The sequence below is a fragment of the Cebus imitator genome, unplaced genomic scaffold (assembly GCF_001604975.1).
Source record: "Cebus imitator isolate Cc_AM_T3 unplaced genomic scaffold, Cebus_imitator-1.0 Scaffold67, whole genome shotgun sequence".
NCBI classification, from domain to species: Eukaryota; Metazoa; Chordata; class Mammalia; order Primates; family Cebidae; genus Cebus; species Cebus imitator.
Genome location: NW_016107382.1, coordinates 6,512,593 through 6,528,101, shown reverse-complemented (window position 1 = coordinate 6,528,101; position 15,509 = coordinate 6,512,593). Strand labels below are relative to the sequence as shown.

Sequence of the window (15,509 nt, the reverse complement as noted above, 5' to 3'; positions counted from 1 at the left end):
CCTTAAAAATATAATCAAGTTTCTTGATCATAGCTAAAATTTAAAACTGTGTAGGAATAGGAGAATAAGGATAAAGGACCAAGATCAAAGACTATGAATTTGGGGCACTGTCTTAATATTTTCATAGGAAATACAGTTGTATGTAGGAAGCAGCAGCCACTATAGTAGAGGAAGAAAAGGTAGTGTTCCTTTTGAAAGGCAGACCCCAGGATAATGCTGAGTTTGGCCACGAGAAAGGCAAAGACTGCTACGTTATCTGTTTCTGAATTAGAAAAAAATATCTTTAGAATATAAATACCTGCACTGCCATGGAGTTGATTTAGATAGAACCTTTCTTAAATATAAGGTAGAAGGAATTATGTGTTGGTGTTTTACATATCAGCAAAAATATTTAGAAAATTTTATATTCAAAACCTGCATTATATGAACCAGAAATTAACATTAAAGTTAAACAAGTTAGCTGATTTTTTCTGATCATAAAAAGAGAGAGACTTAGGTCTCCATATTTTTTGTTTGCCTAAAAAATTCTACTGATTATTGTCTCTGGATATATAAGTGTTGCCTGGAGATAGAGGATGAAAAATTGCCTCCAGTTTCATTCTACACATGAAATTAGCAGGACCAATTATCTTCATTTCCTGTAGGGTCTGTAGTATATTTTCCAAATAGAATGCCTGAAGATTGCTGTATCTAAGTCTTAACATTTAAAAGTTTGTCAATGTAGCTATGAAAGTTTGATACATAAATCAAGACACACATCGACTTTTCCTTCTCTATATCTATGAAAGTCCCAGATGGCATCTTATTCTGATAGAAATCTGTTTTGTCTGTATCAGAAATACGTTGTTTAGTGCAGCCACCTTCATGAATTACCTTAATTCCATCTGGATAACTTGCTGGAGCTTCTCCATCAGCACTTGATGCTTCATTTTTCACTTTTGTGTTATAGAGATGGCATCTTTCCTTAAACTTCATGAACCAATCTCTGCTACCTTTACATATTTTTCTGTAGTTTTCTCACCTCACTTAGCCTTTATGAAATAAAAGAGGCCCTTTCTCTGGTTTAGACTTTGGCTTTATGGAATGTTGTGACTAGTTTGATCTATTCAGATTACTAAAACTTTTTTCATATCAGCAATAAGGCTCTTTTAGTTTCTGTGTTCTTTTTTGTGTTAACTGGAGTGGCACTTTTAATTTTCTTCAGTAACTTTTCCTTTGTATACACAACTTGGCTGTTTCAAGCAAGAGGCCTAGCTTTCAGCCTGTCTTGGCTTTCAACACGCCTTCTTCACTAAGATTAATCATTTCTTGCTTCTGATTTAAAGAGAGACATGTGACTCTTCCTTTCACTTGAACACTTAGAGGCCCTTGTAGTGTTATTCATTGGCCTACTTTCAATATTTTTGTGCCTTAGGGAATAGGGAGGCCTGAAGAGAATGAGAGAGACAGTTAGTGGAGCAGTCAGAACACACAGAAACATTTATCTATTAAGTTTACTGTCTTATATGGGCTTGATTTACGGTGCCCTCAAATATTACCATAGTAGCATCAAAGGTACCTGATCACAGATCACTATAACAGGTATAATAACAATGAAAAAGTTTGGAATATTGTGAGAATTACCATAACATGATACAGAGACGTGAAGTGAGTACACGCTACTGAAAAACGGCGCTGAAAAACTTGCTTGAGTCAAGGATGCCACAACTTTCCATTTGTAAAAAACAGGGTATCTACAAGGAGTGATAAAGCACAGCACAATAAAAGGAGATATGCCGATATGCCTGTACAATTACTATGTGTCCATTTTAGAAAACCCAGTACTTGCTAGTTATTATAATTTTCTGCTTTTTTCTAAAAGTTGAGTTTTGAAAAACACAATGTAATTGATAGTTTCATTAATGCTTTATTACATATAAATAATGGTGCAATAAGAATATATAAATTAGCCCAGCAAACAGAAAACTGCAATTATTTTATGCTTCACTGGAAGATAGAAGTATCAAGGAAGGTCCCTGGAGATCAGAATGTGCTTTGATATTATTCAACACAATCATTAAGCAGTCAGTGGAAAATGTGAATGAGTGCACATCCAAATCTATAATAATAAAATGTTAGAACTGAGAGATAATAAATCAGTTTGATCAAAAATACAGATGGATCTGGACAGCTGGAGAAATCATTCATATTAGAAAGAGAGGAGTTTTAATGAAAGGAATAGTAAGATCATGCATTTGAAGAAGAATAATACACAGTAGGAAAATATGAATTAATAAAAAGCTAAGATATATAGAAGTAATTACAAAGAACATTATTTTAGTGTATTCATTGATATACTGTGTTTTAAGTCCAGTGTAATAACAATGAAGGATAATTGTGTTCTAAGTTTCCTAACTTGAATAACTGGAAAAGAAAAAGAGAAAAATTATACTACTACTTAGCTAAACAATAATATTTTGTCCATAAGCTTAATGGAGATTTTATAAAGTTAGCCAATTTGAGAACAAAGTAGGAATTGTAATAAAAGCTGGCAATTTTAACTACCATAGTGATAGCAGTTAGAATTGTTTTATATTTAAAATATTGAATTCATTGACATATCCCCAATCTTGGATATTAATCTCAACTCTGTCTGCCCCAAAGTTTTCTACCAGGTCTACTCTTGTGTGTTTAAGTCTTTTAACTCCAAAGCAACATTACATACTCTTTCTTTGCACTCAGGTTGCAGTGAAACTATTTAAACCAAAGACCCATAATTGGTTGTTTTGACTAAAATAAAACCAGTTCTAATCCCCTCAATATATCACACACTCTGACAATAATTTAGGCCAGGCCACTTCCAATTTTATAATTTTTTATATTGCTAAGAACAACAAGAAATTATTATTAGAACAGAGCTTCAGTTTGTCCCCAGGGAGACATGCATTAACCAATATAATTATTAGTTGATTTCAACGGAAAATATTCTGAATTTTAAAAAGCAATGGTACTATGTGTAAAAACATGGTCTACTGAGATGGTAGTGTCCACGTCAAATGTTCATAAAATTTTGAAGAACCTACTTGAGAAGGTCTGCTATAACAGGAGAAACCCTGATTGAGCATTTAGAAAAAATATACATTTTTGTGCCAATTCTATTCTACTTGCTTTGTAGTCTTGGCAAGTCTCTGATTCTCTCTAGGACGTACTAAAATCATGATAGTAAGAGTTACTGACAAAACTGGAAGTCATATATAAAGGTAAACTACTACTATCAACCTTATTAATATTAGTTTTAATATTATTTATTTATAAACAAATACAGTAATGTTCCAGATAAAATACAGACATTTGTCCAAGCGAGGGTACTTACATATGTTTTAATAAAACTTATAAATGTTTTATAAAACTCCTGAACACTAAAATATTAAACTTTAACCTTTTTTTTGAGTTGAGTCCATTTTTATTGTGGATCATAGCTCATTGTGGTCAGTATCGTTAGCTGTACCATCTGCCATCCTTCTCTGTGAGCCACCTCTGTGGGAGAGCCTAAATTTGGCCCAAGAAATCAGGATCAAGAAGGAGAAAAAAAGCCCTGGGCCACATGGTCGCTACTGCTATATCTACACCTAACAGTCACTGAACACTAACCCAAGTGTGACGGTTTCCACGCAGGAGACCCAAGTGGCTCTGCTAGGGAGAATAACTTATTTGCCTAAAGCTTTTTTGTTTGTTTGTTTTGTTTTTCTCAAAAGGAAAAAAAAAAAGCTGGTTTCTAGAAACAGATGTGGAATTGAAGACTGTCCCAGGGAGCCAAATTTTACGGATGAATCACAAACTTATTGCTTCTCCAACAGTGTCATGAATCCATCCATTCCTTGCACCATCAGACGTTTTTCATGCATTCAAAAGTGTTTCTAGAGCTCCAGAACCACGAGAACCTCAGGCCCTGAGCACTCACACCCCCCAGAGAGCCTCCTGCACCAGACCTTTCTCTAGAAGTCCTGAGACTGGGTACTCTCCGAAAGCTGGAGGTTTGTGCGCAGTTTGTACATGTGGTTGAGTGCTTGTGTGAGGAAAGTCCCGCTGGTGTTGATCTCCATCAAGGTCAAGTTATCCAGCTTGGCAGGTTCCTCCTGCTGTCTCACAAAGCTGTCAGCAGACACTCAGAGTTTGGCTATATGAGTGTCCCACATATCCTTGACCAGGGTCGGGAAGCATGTTGTCTGAAGCATGATTAACAGCAGCTTGGTAAGTTCCATGTAGTAAGGGCTGGACATTAGGGTAGGTAAATGTTCCTTTCGTTCATGATCCCTCATCTTCTTCAGCTTTTCTGTGTCCATCCACTCCGGAGGGAGCAGCTGACATTTCTGTCTTTGTTTCAGGTTAATTGCCAGCTACGGGGCACTTCCACTGGTAAACCAAACCTGGGTTAAAAGGCCCCAGTCCCCTCGCCCCACCCGCCATGAGGTAGATCTTGTCCAGAGTGAAGTAGGGGATGGCGGTAACCAGCTCCCTCGGCCAGGAACTCCACCTCATCCGCGTTCTGACCCGAGGCCGGACCCGAGGGCAGTCTGGCCGCTTCGCAGTCAGGGCCAGCGCGGAGCCTGCGAGGGATGCGCATCCTGGGGCTCCCCCGCTGCGGGCACCATGGGCGTTGCCCACTCCCACTCCGCGTCCGAGGAGGTGCGGGAGCTGGAGGGCAAGACCGGCTTCTCATCGGATCAGATCGAGAAGCTCCATCGGAGATTTAAGCAGCTGAGTGGAGACCAGCCCACCATTCGCAAGGAGAACTTCAACAACGTCCCGGACCTGGAGCTCAACCCCATCCGATCCAAAATTGTTCGTGCCTTCTTCGACCACAGGAACCTACGGAAGGGACCCAGCGGCCTGGCTGATGAGATCAATTTCGAGGACTTCCTGACTATCATGTCCTACTTCCGGCCCATCGACACCACCATGGGCGAGGAGCAGGTGGCGCAGTCCCGGAAGGAGAAGCTGAGGTTTCTGTTCCACATGTACGACGCCAACAGCGACGGCCGCATCACCCTGGAAGAATACCGAAATGTGGTGGAGGAGCTGCTGTCGGGAAACCCGCACATCAAGGAGTCCGCTGGCTCCATCGCCGAGGGGGCCATGATGGAGGCGGCCAGCGTGTGCTTGGGGCAAACGGAGCCTGATCAGGTATACGAGGCGATCACCTTCGAGGACTTCCTGAAGATCTTGCAGGGGATCGACATTGAGTCCAAAATGCACATCTGCTTCCTTAACATGGAAACCATGGCCCTCTGCCACTGACTGGCCGCCACCTCCACGGAGAAACTGCACTTTGCAATGGGGCCGCCTCCCCGCCGGGCTGGAGCAGCCCAGGCCCAGCGGACAGCCTCTCCCTGCAGCTCCGGTACATGGCAAAGGCTCCTCTGCTCACCTTGTGTCTTGTAGGGTATGGTATGTGGGACTTTCCTGTTTTTAACTCTAATAAAAAAAAAAATCTCACCCAGTTAATTAGTCGGTGTGGGCTGCCACAGCAAAACCACATACACTGGATGTCTTAAACCACAGACATGGATTTCTCATAGTACCCTCTTCTTATAAAGACACTTATCTTATTACTGTCATCTACTTTTATGATTTCATCTAAACCTAATTACCTCCCAAAGTCCCTACCTCCTTAATCCATCAAACTGGGGGTTAGGGCTTCAGCATATAATTTGGAGGGACACATTCACTTCATAACTCCAGGGTGTCATTTATTTTTCTCTCTACTCTTTCTCTTAAAAAAATTAATTTATTGTCTTGGATTTCTCACTTTTACGTTCTTTTAGAGTTTTGTTTGTTTTTGTTTGTTTGTTCAACTATCTCTTCTGTCCTGGATAACTGGTGTTTATCACAGCAAGGTAATGATTTACAATACTTTTAATAAGTCATAATTACTATCACTTCTCATTTCATGTGATGTCAGTTAGGTGAGTGCTTACTTGTTTTGTCATTTGCAGAGAAAGGAGAAAAAAAATTTAGTATTCACTGTAGCTTCTTCATTTTTATAAATGGTGTTTCTTCCTGCACTGCTTTCTGCTGCAGTCCCAGAAGCACTTACTAATTCTGAAACCCTCTCTTGGGTGATTCTCTGAATTGGAAATTGTGACCTTGAGGCTGTATTGATAGATCATTTCTTGTGTGCTCTGACTCCATGACTATGTTGAATTCCAGAGAAGAGCATCTTTCCTTTGCTCTGGGTGATTCATTTGTCTCAAGGGTCTTTGCTACTCTTCCCTCATGGGGACAATTTCATGTATGTGACCTCTCTGGGCACCAAATACAAGTACAAACTCATGGCCAATATATATGCTTACAATATAGTCACATAGGTAAGAGAATGGAAGAGGCCAGGTAGAACATATAAATCAAGGAGTAACTTTAGCCAAATAATTTCATGCTATAGCATATATGGGTCAGAGAATATTTTTGAATAAATAACACATCTTAGAAATTATTACTAAAAAAAAATCTTTGCTTGAGAATTGAATTTATTTTAGATTGTTATTTATTTATTTATTTGTTTGTTTGTTTATTTATTGAGACAGGTTCTCACCCTGTTGCCAAGGCTGGAGTGCAATGGCGCAATCTCGGCTCACTGCAACCTCCGCCTCCCAGGTTCAAGGTCTCCTGCCCCAGCCTCCCGAGTAGCTGGGATTACAGGTGTGTGCCTCCATACCTGGCTAATTTTTTGTATCTTTAGTAGAGATGTGGTTTCAACATGTTGGCCAGGCTGCTCTCGAACTCCTGACCTCCCGATTCACCCGCCTCAGCCTCCCAAAGTTCTGGGACTACAGGAGTGAGCCACCACACCCAGCCCTAGATTGTTATTTTAACATTTGACTATAATGCTTACACTAATACTTAAATCAAATTTTGAGGACAAATCACAATTATGTTATTCAATAACCAGCATTCTATAAAACAGTTCATTAAAATATTCCTTTATTATAAGGAAGGAAACTGACCACATCCTAAGGGCTCCTAGATAATAAGCAGGAGAACCAGGGTTAAGATATATGTCTATTACAATTCAGAGCAGTCCAAGGTCTTAAAAACTGTCTCTACCTATTGGCAAAATATTATAGTCAGCAAAAGTATGAGTCCCTGAGTATATTTGTGAAGCTAAAAGCATGAAGGTAAAAGTGACATTCTAGCCCTCACACTCTACACTGACCAGGTATTAAACAAAAGCCTTATGTCTGGAGTTTAGACAGTATAGAAAACCCTTCTACCCCTGACATCTACAGGCATACATTGGAGACCTTGATAAAGTTATTTAGGAAAGTTCCTACATTGCTGACTCTGTCCTGGAAGCACACATTCCAGAAGACATGCAATAAATTTTGGATTGTTTAAAGGCCCAGTATAATACAATGAAATGACAATCATCCTGAAAACTAAGGTCTTGCTGGGCAAATCCTACACTTGGCAGCAACTCTCTCCTGACCTATAGGGCTCAGAGCTGTCACTGTATTCTGTTACCTCCATCGCTCATCGCCAGTCTCCATTACACTGTGTTATATTGATACACCAGCACCCTATTTATGTATGGCTTCATAAAAGAGAAAACATCACTAAATATTATAAAACCAAAGTAGCCACATTATACCTGAGGGTAAACCCGGGAGGAAACCAAAAATGAAGAAAGAAAAAGATAAGGAAGAGCAAAACACTTTCATATTTGAGCACATATTACCTCAAATGGTTTCTTTGTAGCCATGGAAGTAAAATGATATATATTAATATCAGTAAAACAGTGATTACTACTTTATCACACAATAAATGATTTGCTCTATCCTACACTTTATGGCTGGCAAACAGAGAAATTCAAGCATAGGAACGCTTTTAGATATGATATGATATATGTGTTCAAATGAGATAGTCAAGAATAGCTCACAAGTTAAGTCTTCACTACTGATTTGCTTTTATCTTCGGTGACTTTACTTTTAGCCATTTATTCTCAAACACAAATAGGGCCAAGTGACAAACCAGTGACAGCAAGATGATATTGGATCAGTTAAAAATTTCTTTTTGAAAACATACAACAAACAAACAAAACACTATTATTTTCATTGAGTTTTAACAAACTCATATGTAAGGATCTCACTGGTCCAACTGAGGTAATGAGTCATTGAGAAGCTTAAAGCGTCCTGAATGGCCACATGGGGGTCACATCTATTTCTAAAGCTCAAAGCTGAGCCAAACTCTTTCTAATCACATGGACTAAGATTGAGGAAAGAATTATCTCTTCCCGGAAAAGTCAAAGTTCTTTTACCAAAAAAAAAAGGTAAATGGTTGCTGGGTAGGTAAAATATTAGGTGTCCAGTATGAATGGCACTCATGAGAAGAAATGAAACTTAAAAGAATTTAAGAATATTAACATATGCTCAGAGCCTAGAGAGCCTTTAAACACTATCATTCCCATTGTTCAGTATCCAGACATGATTTATTGGCAAGCACTGTGTTAATGTTGTCTTCAATTAGCAAAATGCACTTGAAATTATCGAGATGCTGTACCAGAATGCTACCATTGCTTTTACAGCCATGGTTAGTAGACATGCTCTGATATGAAGCCAGTATATTTTTTAGCCAAAAGAAAGACTGGACCACAGAAACTCAGCCCGTAGAAATGTAAAAAGAATTACTAATTATTTGAAATAAACAGAAATAGCAGCAGGCAGCTGGCAGCTAGAAATCTGAGATGGGCTGACACCATTTTGGAAAAAAAAGTCTCTGTAGGACTACATTTTACAGACTAATAGAAAAGAGGTAGCGCTTCAAACACAAAGGCATGTCTGAATGCAGAAACCTCACTTTCTAAAAAGCAGCTTCCAATAACTGCCTCTTTCAGAACAGGTACTGTTTTTTTCAGTCTCTTCCTCCACTATCACCATTAGTTTCAAATATTAAAGCATGATAACTATGTTTGTATACCATATAGGTGTAAATGCCATGCACACCCTTGTAGGAGAACCATCACATGGATTTAAGCAATGTAGTGAAGTGACCCTGTCTCCAAAACAACGAACTGTACAAACAACAAAAAAATAGCAACTACAATTTAATGCCCAAATTCCAGTAATCAAAATAGAGATATTATACTTAAGTCTCAGAAAAATTTAAGACTACTTGAGAAAACATGATTAAGAACTTTTTAAAAAGTACATTGTCTGGTCTGCATGAAGCCAGGAAAATTGAAATTTTAGTGATAGTTTGCTTTAGTGATAGAAATTATATCAGCAAACTCTTGTATACATGTGCTGTAACTAGTTTAGTCTCATCAGAGTTTAAAAAAATGTATGAGTATGTGTATATGTATGTGTATCTGTCTGTAGGTATGCATTTATATATAATACTGTTCTTAATGGCACAGGTATTCACTTAGACTCTTAAGGACATGCTATAAAAAGAACAATTCTTATGGTGTAATTTAAATGCAGTAAGAGAAAAAGGATTAAGTGCATACACTTTCATTTAGCAGGTTCAGCTAGCTTATTTGTGCATCCAACATAATCTCTTAAAAATTACCATAAGCAAAATATAACAGATTGTAAACGGTTGCTCATATTAATTTAGCTAAGTACTTGTAATCTGCCTAAGCGTTATTTAACAGAACATGATTGCAAAACAGTATGATACCTCCAGAGTTTGAAAGACTCTTATGTGCCTAAATCATATTTAGCCATCAGAAGGCTAAAATAGGAAATACTTTAACAGTAGATACTTTCCTAATATATGCAGATTTATTTTTCTTCCAAATGGAAAAGTACATTTGACTGAGTCAGAAAAATCAACAAAAAATCTCTGGACTTGAATGGGACTTTAGACCAAACAGAGCTAGTAACCATTTACAAAAATATTCTATCCAACAGTGGCAAAATACACATTTTTTTCTTATCTATACAAGGAACATTCTCCAAAATAGACCATATGCTTGGCCATAAAGTTTCAATAAATTCAAAAATATCAAAATTAAATCAAGTATCTTCTTGGTCCAAAGTGGAAAAAAATCAGAAGTCTATATTTTAAATTATTTCTAAAATATAGTTCCTCCTCTTGGTATTTTATTTCATTCATCTTTGAAGCAAATGCAAGCACAGTAAGGAAAAAGGAGTAAAACACTCTCTGAAAGACAAAACACTTTAGTTTTTTAAGAACTAGGCTTTGGTGAAAGATAAAACATTTTCCTAGAATTCTAAAAGACATACGTATATTGCATAGTGGTGGAAGCTGGGCTGCTAGTGTAACCATTACCCAAATAACGTAAATTGTACCCAACAGACAAGATCCCTTACCCTATCTCTCACCCTTTGGGGTCTCCAGTGTCTACTATTCCAATCTGTATATTCATATGCACACATTGTTTAGCTCACACTTGTAAGAAAATGTACTGTATTTGACTTTCTGTTTCTGAGTTATTTCACTTAAGATAATGGCCTCTAGTTCCATCTATGTTGTTGCAAAAGACAAGATTTCATTCTTTTTATGGCTGAGTAGTATTCCATAGTGTGTGCCCATGTATATGTGCATATGCACACAAATATGCATATATATAACATTCAGTATATATATAATATACCATATTCAGTGCGCGCACACACACACACACACACACACACACACACACACACACACATATATATATATATATACACCACATTTTCTTTAATCATTCATTAATGGACACTTAAACTTAGATTGATTCCATGTCTTTGCTTTGTGAATAGTGTTGCAAGAAAAATATAAGTGACTCAGGTGTCACTTTTATATTTTATATTGATTTCTTTTCCTTTGGGTAGATACTTAGCAGTTCTATTTTTAGTTCTTTGAGATATCTCCATTCTGTTTTCTATAGAGGTTGAACTAATTTATACTCCCACCAATAATGTATAAACATTCCTTTTTCTCCACATCCTAACCAACATCTGTTGTTTTTAATTTTTAAATAGTAGCTTTTCTGACTGGTGTAAGACCGTATCTTAATGTGGTTTTAATTTGCATTCCTCTGATGATTAGCGATACTGAGCATTTTTTCATGTTTGTTGCCGCTTGTATTTTAAAAAATGTCTGTTCATGTCCTTTGCCCACCTTTTAATGGAGTCTTTTGAATTTTCTTCTTGAGTTGTTTGAGTTCCTTACAGTTCTGGATATGTGCCATCTTGTTAAATGCATAGTTTTCAAATATTTTCTTCCATTCTGTAGATTTTCTGTTTATTCCATTATTATGTCTCTTGCTGTGCACAAACTTTTTAGTTAATAAAGTCTCATTTGTCTATTTTTGTTTTTGTTGTCTTTGCTTTTGAGAACTTTGTCATCATAACTTTTTTTTGCCTAGACCAATCGTATTTATCTTACTGAAACTGTTCCAAAAATTCTAGGAGTAGGAAATTCTCCCTATCTCATTCTATGAAGCCAGCATTATTCTCATTCCAAAGCCAGGCAATGATACAACAGAAAAAGAAAACTACAGACCAATATCGTGATAAACACAGATGCAAAAATCCTCAAAAAAAACTAGCAAATTTAATCCAACAGTATATCAAAAAGATAATACAGCACAGTTAAGTTTTATTCCAGCAATGCAAGGATGCTTCAACATATGCAGATCAATAAATGTGATTCACCACATAAACAGAATTAAAAACAAAAGCCATATGATTATCTCAATAGATGCAATAAACTGGAAGTCCTAGCAAGAGCAATCAGGCAAGAGAAATAAATAGAAGGCATTTAAATTGGAAAAGAAAAATTGAAATTATCTCTATTCATTGATGATATAAGCTTATACCTAGAAAACCCTAAAGATTCCTCCAAAAGAATATTGCACTTAATAAATCACTTCAGCAGTTTTAGCATACAAAACCAACATATGAAAATCCATAGCATTTCTATACACCACTAATGATCAAGCTGTGAAACAAATCAAGAACTCAATTCCATTTACAATAGCTACAAANAAAGAAAGAAAGAAAAAAAGAAAAAGAAAAACCCTAGGAATACATTTAACCAAGGGGATAAAAGATCTCTACAAGGAGAGCTATAAAACACTGATTAAAGAAATCAAAGATGACACAAACAGATGGAAAAACACCCCATGCTCATGAATTGGAAAAGACATCATCAAAAGGGCCATACTGCCCAAAGTAATCTACAAATTCAATGCAACTCCTATCAAATTATCAATGTCATTTTTCATAGAATTAGAAACAAACAATCCTAAATTTCATATGGAATGAAAAAAAAAGCCTGAATAGCCCAAACAATCCTAAACAAAAGGAGCAAAGCTGGAGGCATCACATTATCTGACTTCAAATTATATTGCAAGGCTATAGTAAACAAAAGGGCATGATACTGGTATACAAATAGATATATAGATCAACGGAACAGAATAGAGAAGTCAGAAATAAAGCCACATACCTGCAACCAACTGCTCTTTAGCAAAGTTGACAACACTACACACTGGGGAAAGGACATCCTATTAAATAAAAAGTGCTGGGAAAACTAGTAAGCCATATGTGGAAGAATAAAACTGGAGCCCCTATCTCTCACCACATAAACACATTAACTCAAGATTAATTAAAGGCTTAAATGTAAGATGTAAAACTATGAAAATATTAAAAGGGAGCCTAGCGAAGTTAGACTTTTAAATACTAAGAGCCGATTTTGAAATACTGAGAGATAAGTTTTATGTTATAAAATATAAAGAAAGACAAATGTATAGCGATGATTTTCAAGCATGAAAGAAAATCACGATTTAACTGGGTGAGTGGTCCCTTGACGAGCAGCATCAGCATCACCTGGAAACTTTTCAGAAACTCAGGTTACCAGGCTCCATTCGGAACCTCCTGAATCACAAACTCTAGTGGTAGGGCTCTGCAATCTATGATTTAGGACATTTTCTGGCCAGGTACGGTAGCTCCCACCTGTAATCCCAGCTCTTTATAAGGCCAAGGACAGAGGAGTGCTTGAGCCCAGAAGTTTGAGACCACCCTGGGCAACATAGTGAGACACCATCTCAAAAAAAAAAAAGACGCTTTTCAACACAACACATTACAGAGTATCAGTTGTTCACCATTGTGTTCTCTTGGCCATCTGGGAGCTTAGGCTCACCGGCTGCCCAGCATTGGAAGGGAGTATCTATTATATCATACAACATATTGTCAGCTCAGGAATATATCACAGTTCAAAATTTACAGTGGTTTCTACTGAATGCATCTTGTTTTCTCACCGTTGTATAATTAAATAATCAGAAGTTGAACCATGGTAAGTCAGAGACCATCTGTAGTTGATTTACCTTGAACTAATAATATCTTGAAAATGGGGGCTTATGAGTTAATTTGTTTTCATTTACAGGAAAGCAATGGCAGTTTTTTTTTTCTGTTCCAATCTGCAACTATTCATTTAAACATGATACCATTAAGTTATGCAAGGTTTTTAAGGACAGAAAGGTTCCCATGATTATACTGTTAATATTTTTAACTGGATAGCTATGGCTGTGCGTTGATTTTAAGAATTTCAATAACTGATATTTGATAGGTGTAAACTGTGCTTCAAGTATTATGCTTTGTGTTTTCCCCTTGCTATATCATTAATATGCCTAATAACTCAATGGTACATATTATTTATGTATAAGAAAAATACTTTAAAAATTACCAGAGGTCACATTACAGTAAGATGCAAACACAGGTGTATAATACCAAAAACTAAGATCTTGAAATCTATGTTATGCATGAGTTGCAATAATTGATACTTGGTAAATGTAAATAATATTGATTAAATACTAAATAGAACATCTGACCTGCATTATACATATTAAGTAGTCAATAAATACATGTTAAATGAATGAATAAATACCACTCAATTTATATGTGCTCACCAGTGTATTTGATTAAGAAGAACTTTACTTACCCACCTTATCTAAATCACGCTGGCCTTTTCCCTGCATGTCTCTTTATCCTGATTTATATTCCTTCTTCACACTTACCACCACCTGACATCTTACCACCACTTGACATATATAACTGTTTGTAAACTCACTTGGTATTTGTCTTTTGCACCCCTGTGCAAGCTCCAAGAGTGCAGGGTGGTCTCTCTAGCCTACTGCTATATCCTTAGTGCTTAATATGTAGTAGAGGTTTAGTTAAAATCTCAATAAAATATTTAAAAATGAATAAGTTATCTTGCAATTTTCAATAACACAAATATTTGTGAATGCACATTCACCTCTGGCTAATCCCTTTTTCCTTCGATACTGAATACTAAGAAAACATTCCATAGTCTTCTTCATGGGTCTCAAGAGGACAGTTTCAAAATGTGTACCAGTATATGAATATAGACTTTAACTGTTGAATACCCCGCTCCCCTGGAGACAGCAAACAGTCACGCTGATTGTTTTCTGACATTTTTGAAGCTAATAAAGTGTCACAGCAATGTAAGCTTAAAGAATGGCAGTTAGATGAGTTTCTAGAGAAAGGGTAAAGGTAAAAGACTGAGAGCCAAAGAGACCAAGTTAAAAGAGAAGAGTGATTGGGGATGGGAAATCAAAAGATCACCTCTGCCTTTCAAAGATTTATACTACCCTCTTGTGGTAGAGGTAATCCTAAGCTCCATTGAGCCACTTTCAAATCAGCTCGTGGTCCCTCACGCCACCTGCTTATCATGGTTAACCCAGCGGAGCACACCAAGTTCCTAGGCAGGGAGCCAATTGCAAGAAAAACACAACTCAGAACAAGAGCACAAAATGAAGGGTTTTAGGACAGCAATTTAACACTCAGCAATTCCCAGGAACCTTTTATTTCAGCAGGCTGGGAAGAATTTTGGTTCTTATTTGTTTTCACCTAGCAAAGTCATCTGTTGGCACCTGGAGCTGCTGAAAGTGTCTGCCAAGTCCATGTTAGTCTTGGCCAGTTTTCAAGGATGTGCAGTACAGTACATTAAACATTATCCTACAAGAAAGCAACCTGTGACCACCTAGATCTCTGTGCCAAAGACCAAGCCAAAATGTAAAGATTTCTTGATTGGCTGACTGATCAGCTTCATTTATGACTTCAGCTCTAAGAGCAAATGCAATAGCTGCAAGAAATCTCTGTTTTTCTCACTCAGCTTACAGAAAACACTTGCTATGAGTTAACGTTTTAGTTTAAGAACATTTCCTTCCTTTATTCCTTCCTTCTTTCTTTCCTCTTCCTTCTTTCTTTCATTCCTTTCTGTCTTCTTTACCTTCTCTCTTTTTGTTCTTGTATTTTTTATTTTGCTGTCTATTACTGAATTTGTAAGTGATTCTGTTCTTTTTTGTTTTTGCTTTAATTTAATCATCTTTTCTTGGCTTCTCATCAGCTTTGTTTTATATTTTAGGGTCCCGCAAACAAGCCAGAAAATGAAAGGAATTAGAAAAAAATAACATTTTTCAAGTATGCTTCTCTTAGAAAATATTTAAAAAGTAGTACAATACTTTTAAAATCTCTAAACATAGATTTGGAGGTAAGACATGC

At 36.9% G+C, this 15,509-nt stretch overlaps 1 protein-coding gene and 1 pseudogene across 2 annotated transcripts; one reads left to right on the top strand and one right to left on the bottom strand.

Moving 5' to 3' along the window:
* Window positions 1–3,316: 3,316 nt before the first annotated feature.
* Window positions 3,317–4,603, bottom strand: LOC108305829 (annotated as a pseudogene).
* Window positions 4,604–4,629: 26 nt separating this feature from the next.
* LOC108305876 (calcineurin B homologous protein 3-like) lies at window positions 4,630–5,470 on the top strand. Of its 2 annotated transcripts, XM_037739298.1 has the most exons (2): window positions 4,630–4,758; window positions 4,840–5,470. In XM_037739298.1, exons 1-2 carry the CDS (start codon window positions 4,630–4,632, stop codon window positions 5,275–5,277), a joined length of 567 nt encoding a protein of 188 aa, XP_037595226.1. In that variant the 3' UTR covers window positions 5,278–5,470. The 2 variants fall into 2 exon arrangements, with proteins under 2 accessions (XP_037595226.1, XP_037595225.1); XM_037739297.1 differs by having other exon boundaries at window positions 4,630–5,470.
* Window positions 5,471–15,509: the final 10,039 nt, after the last annotated feature.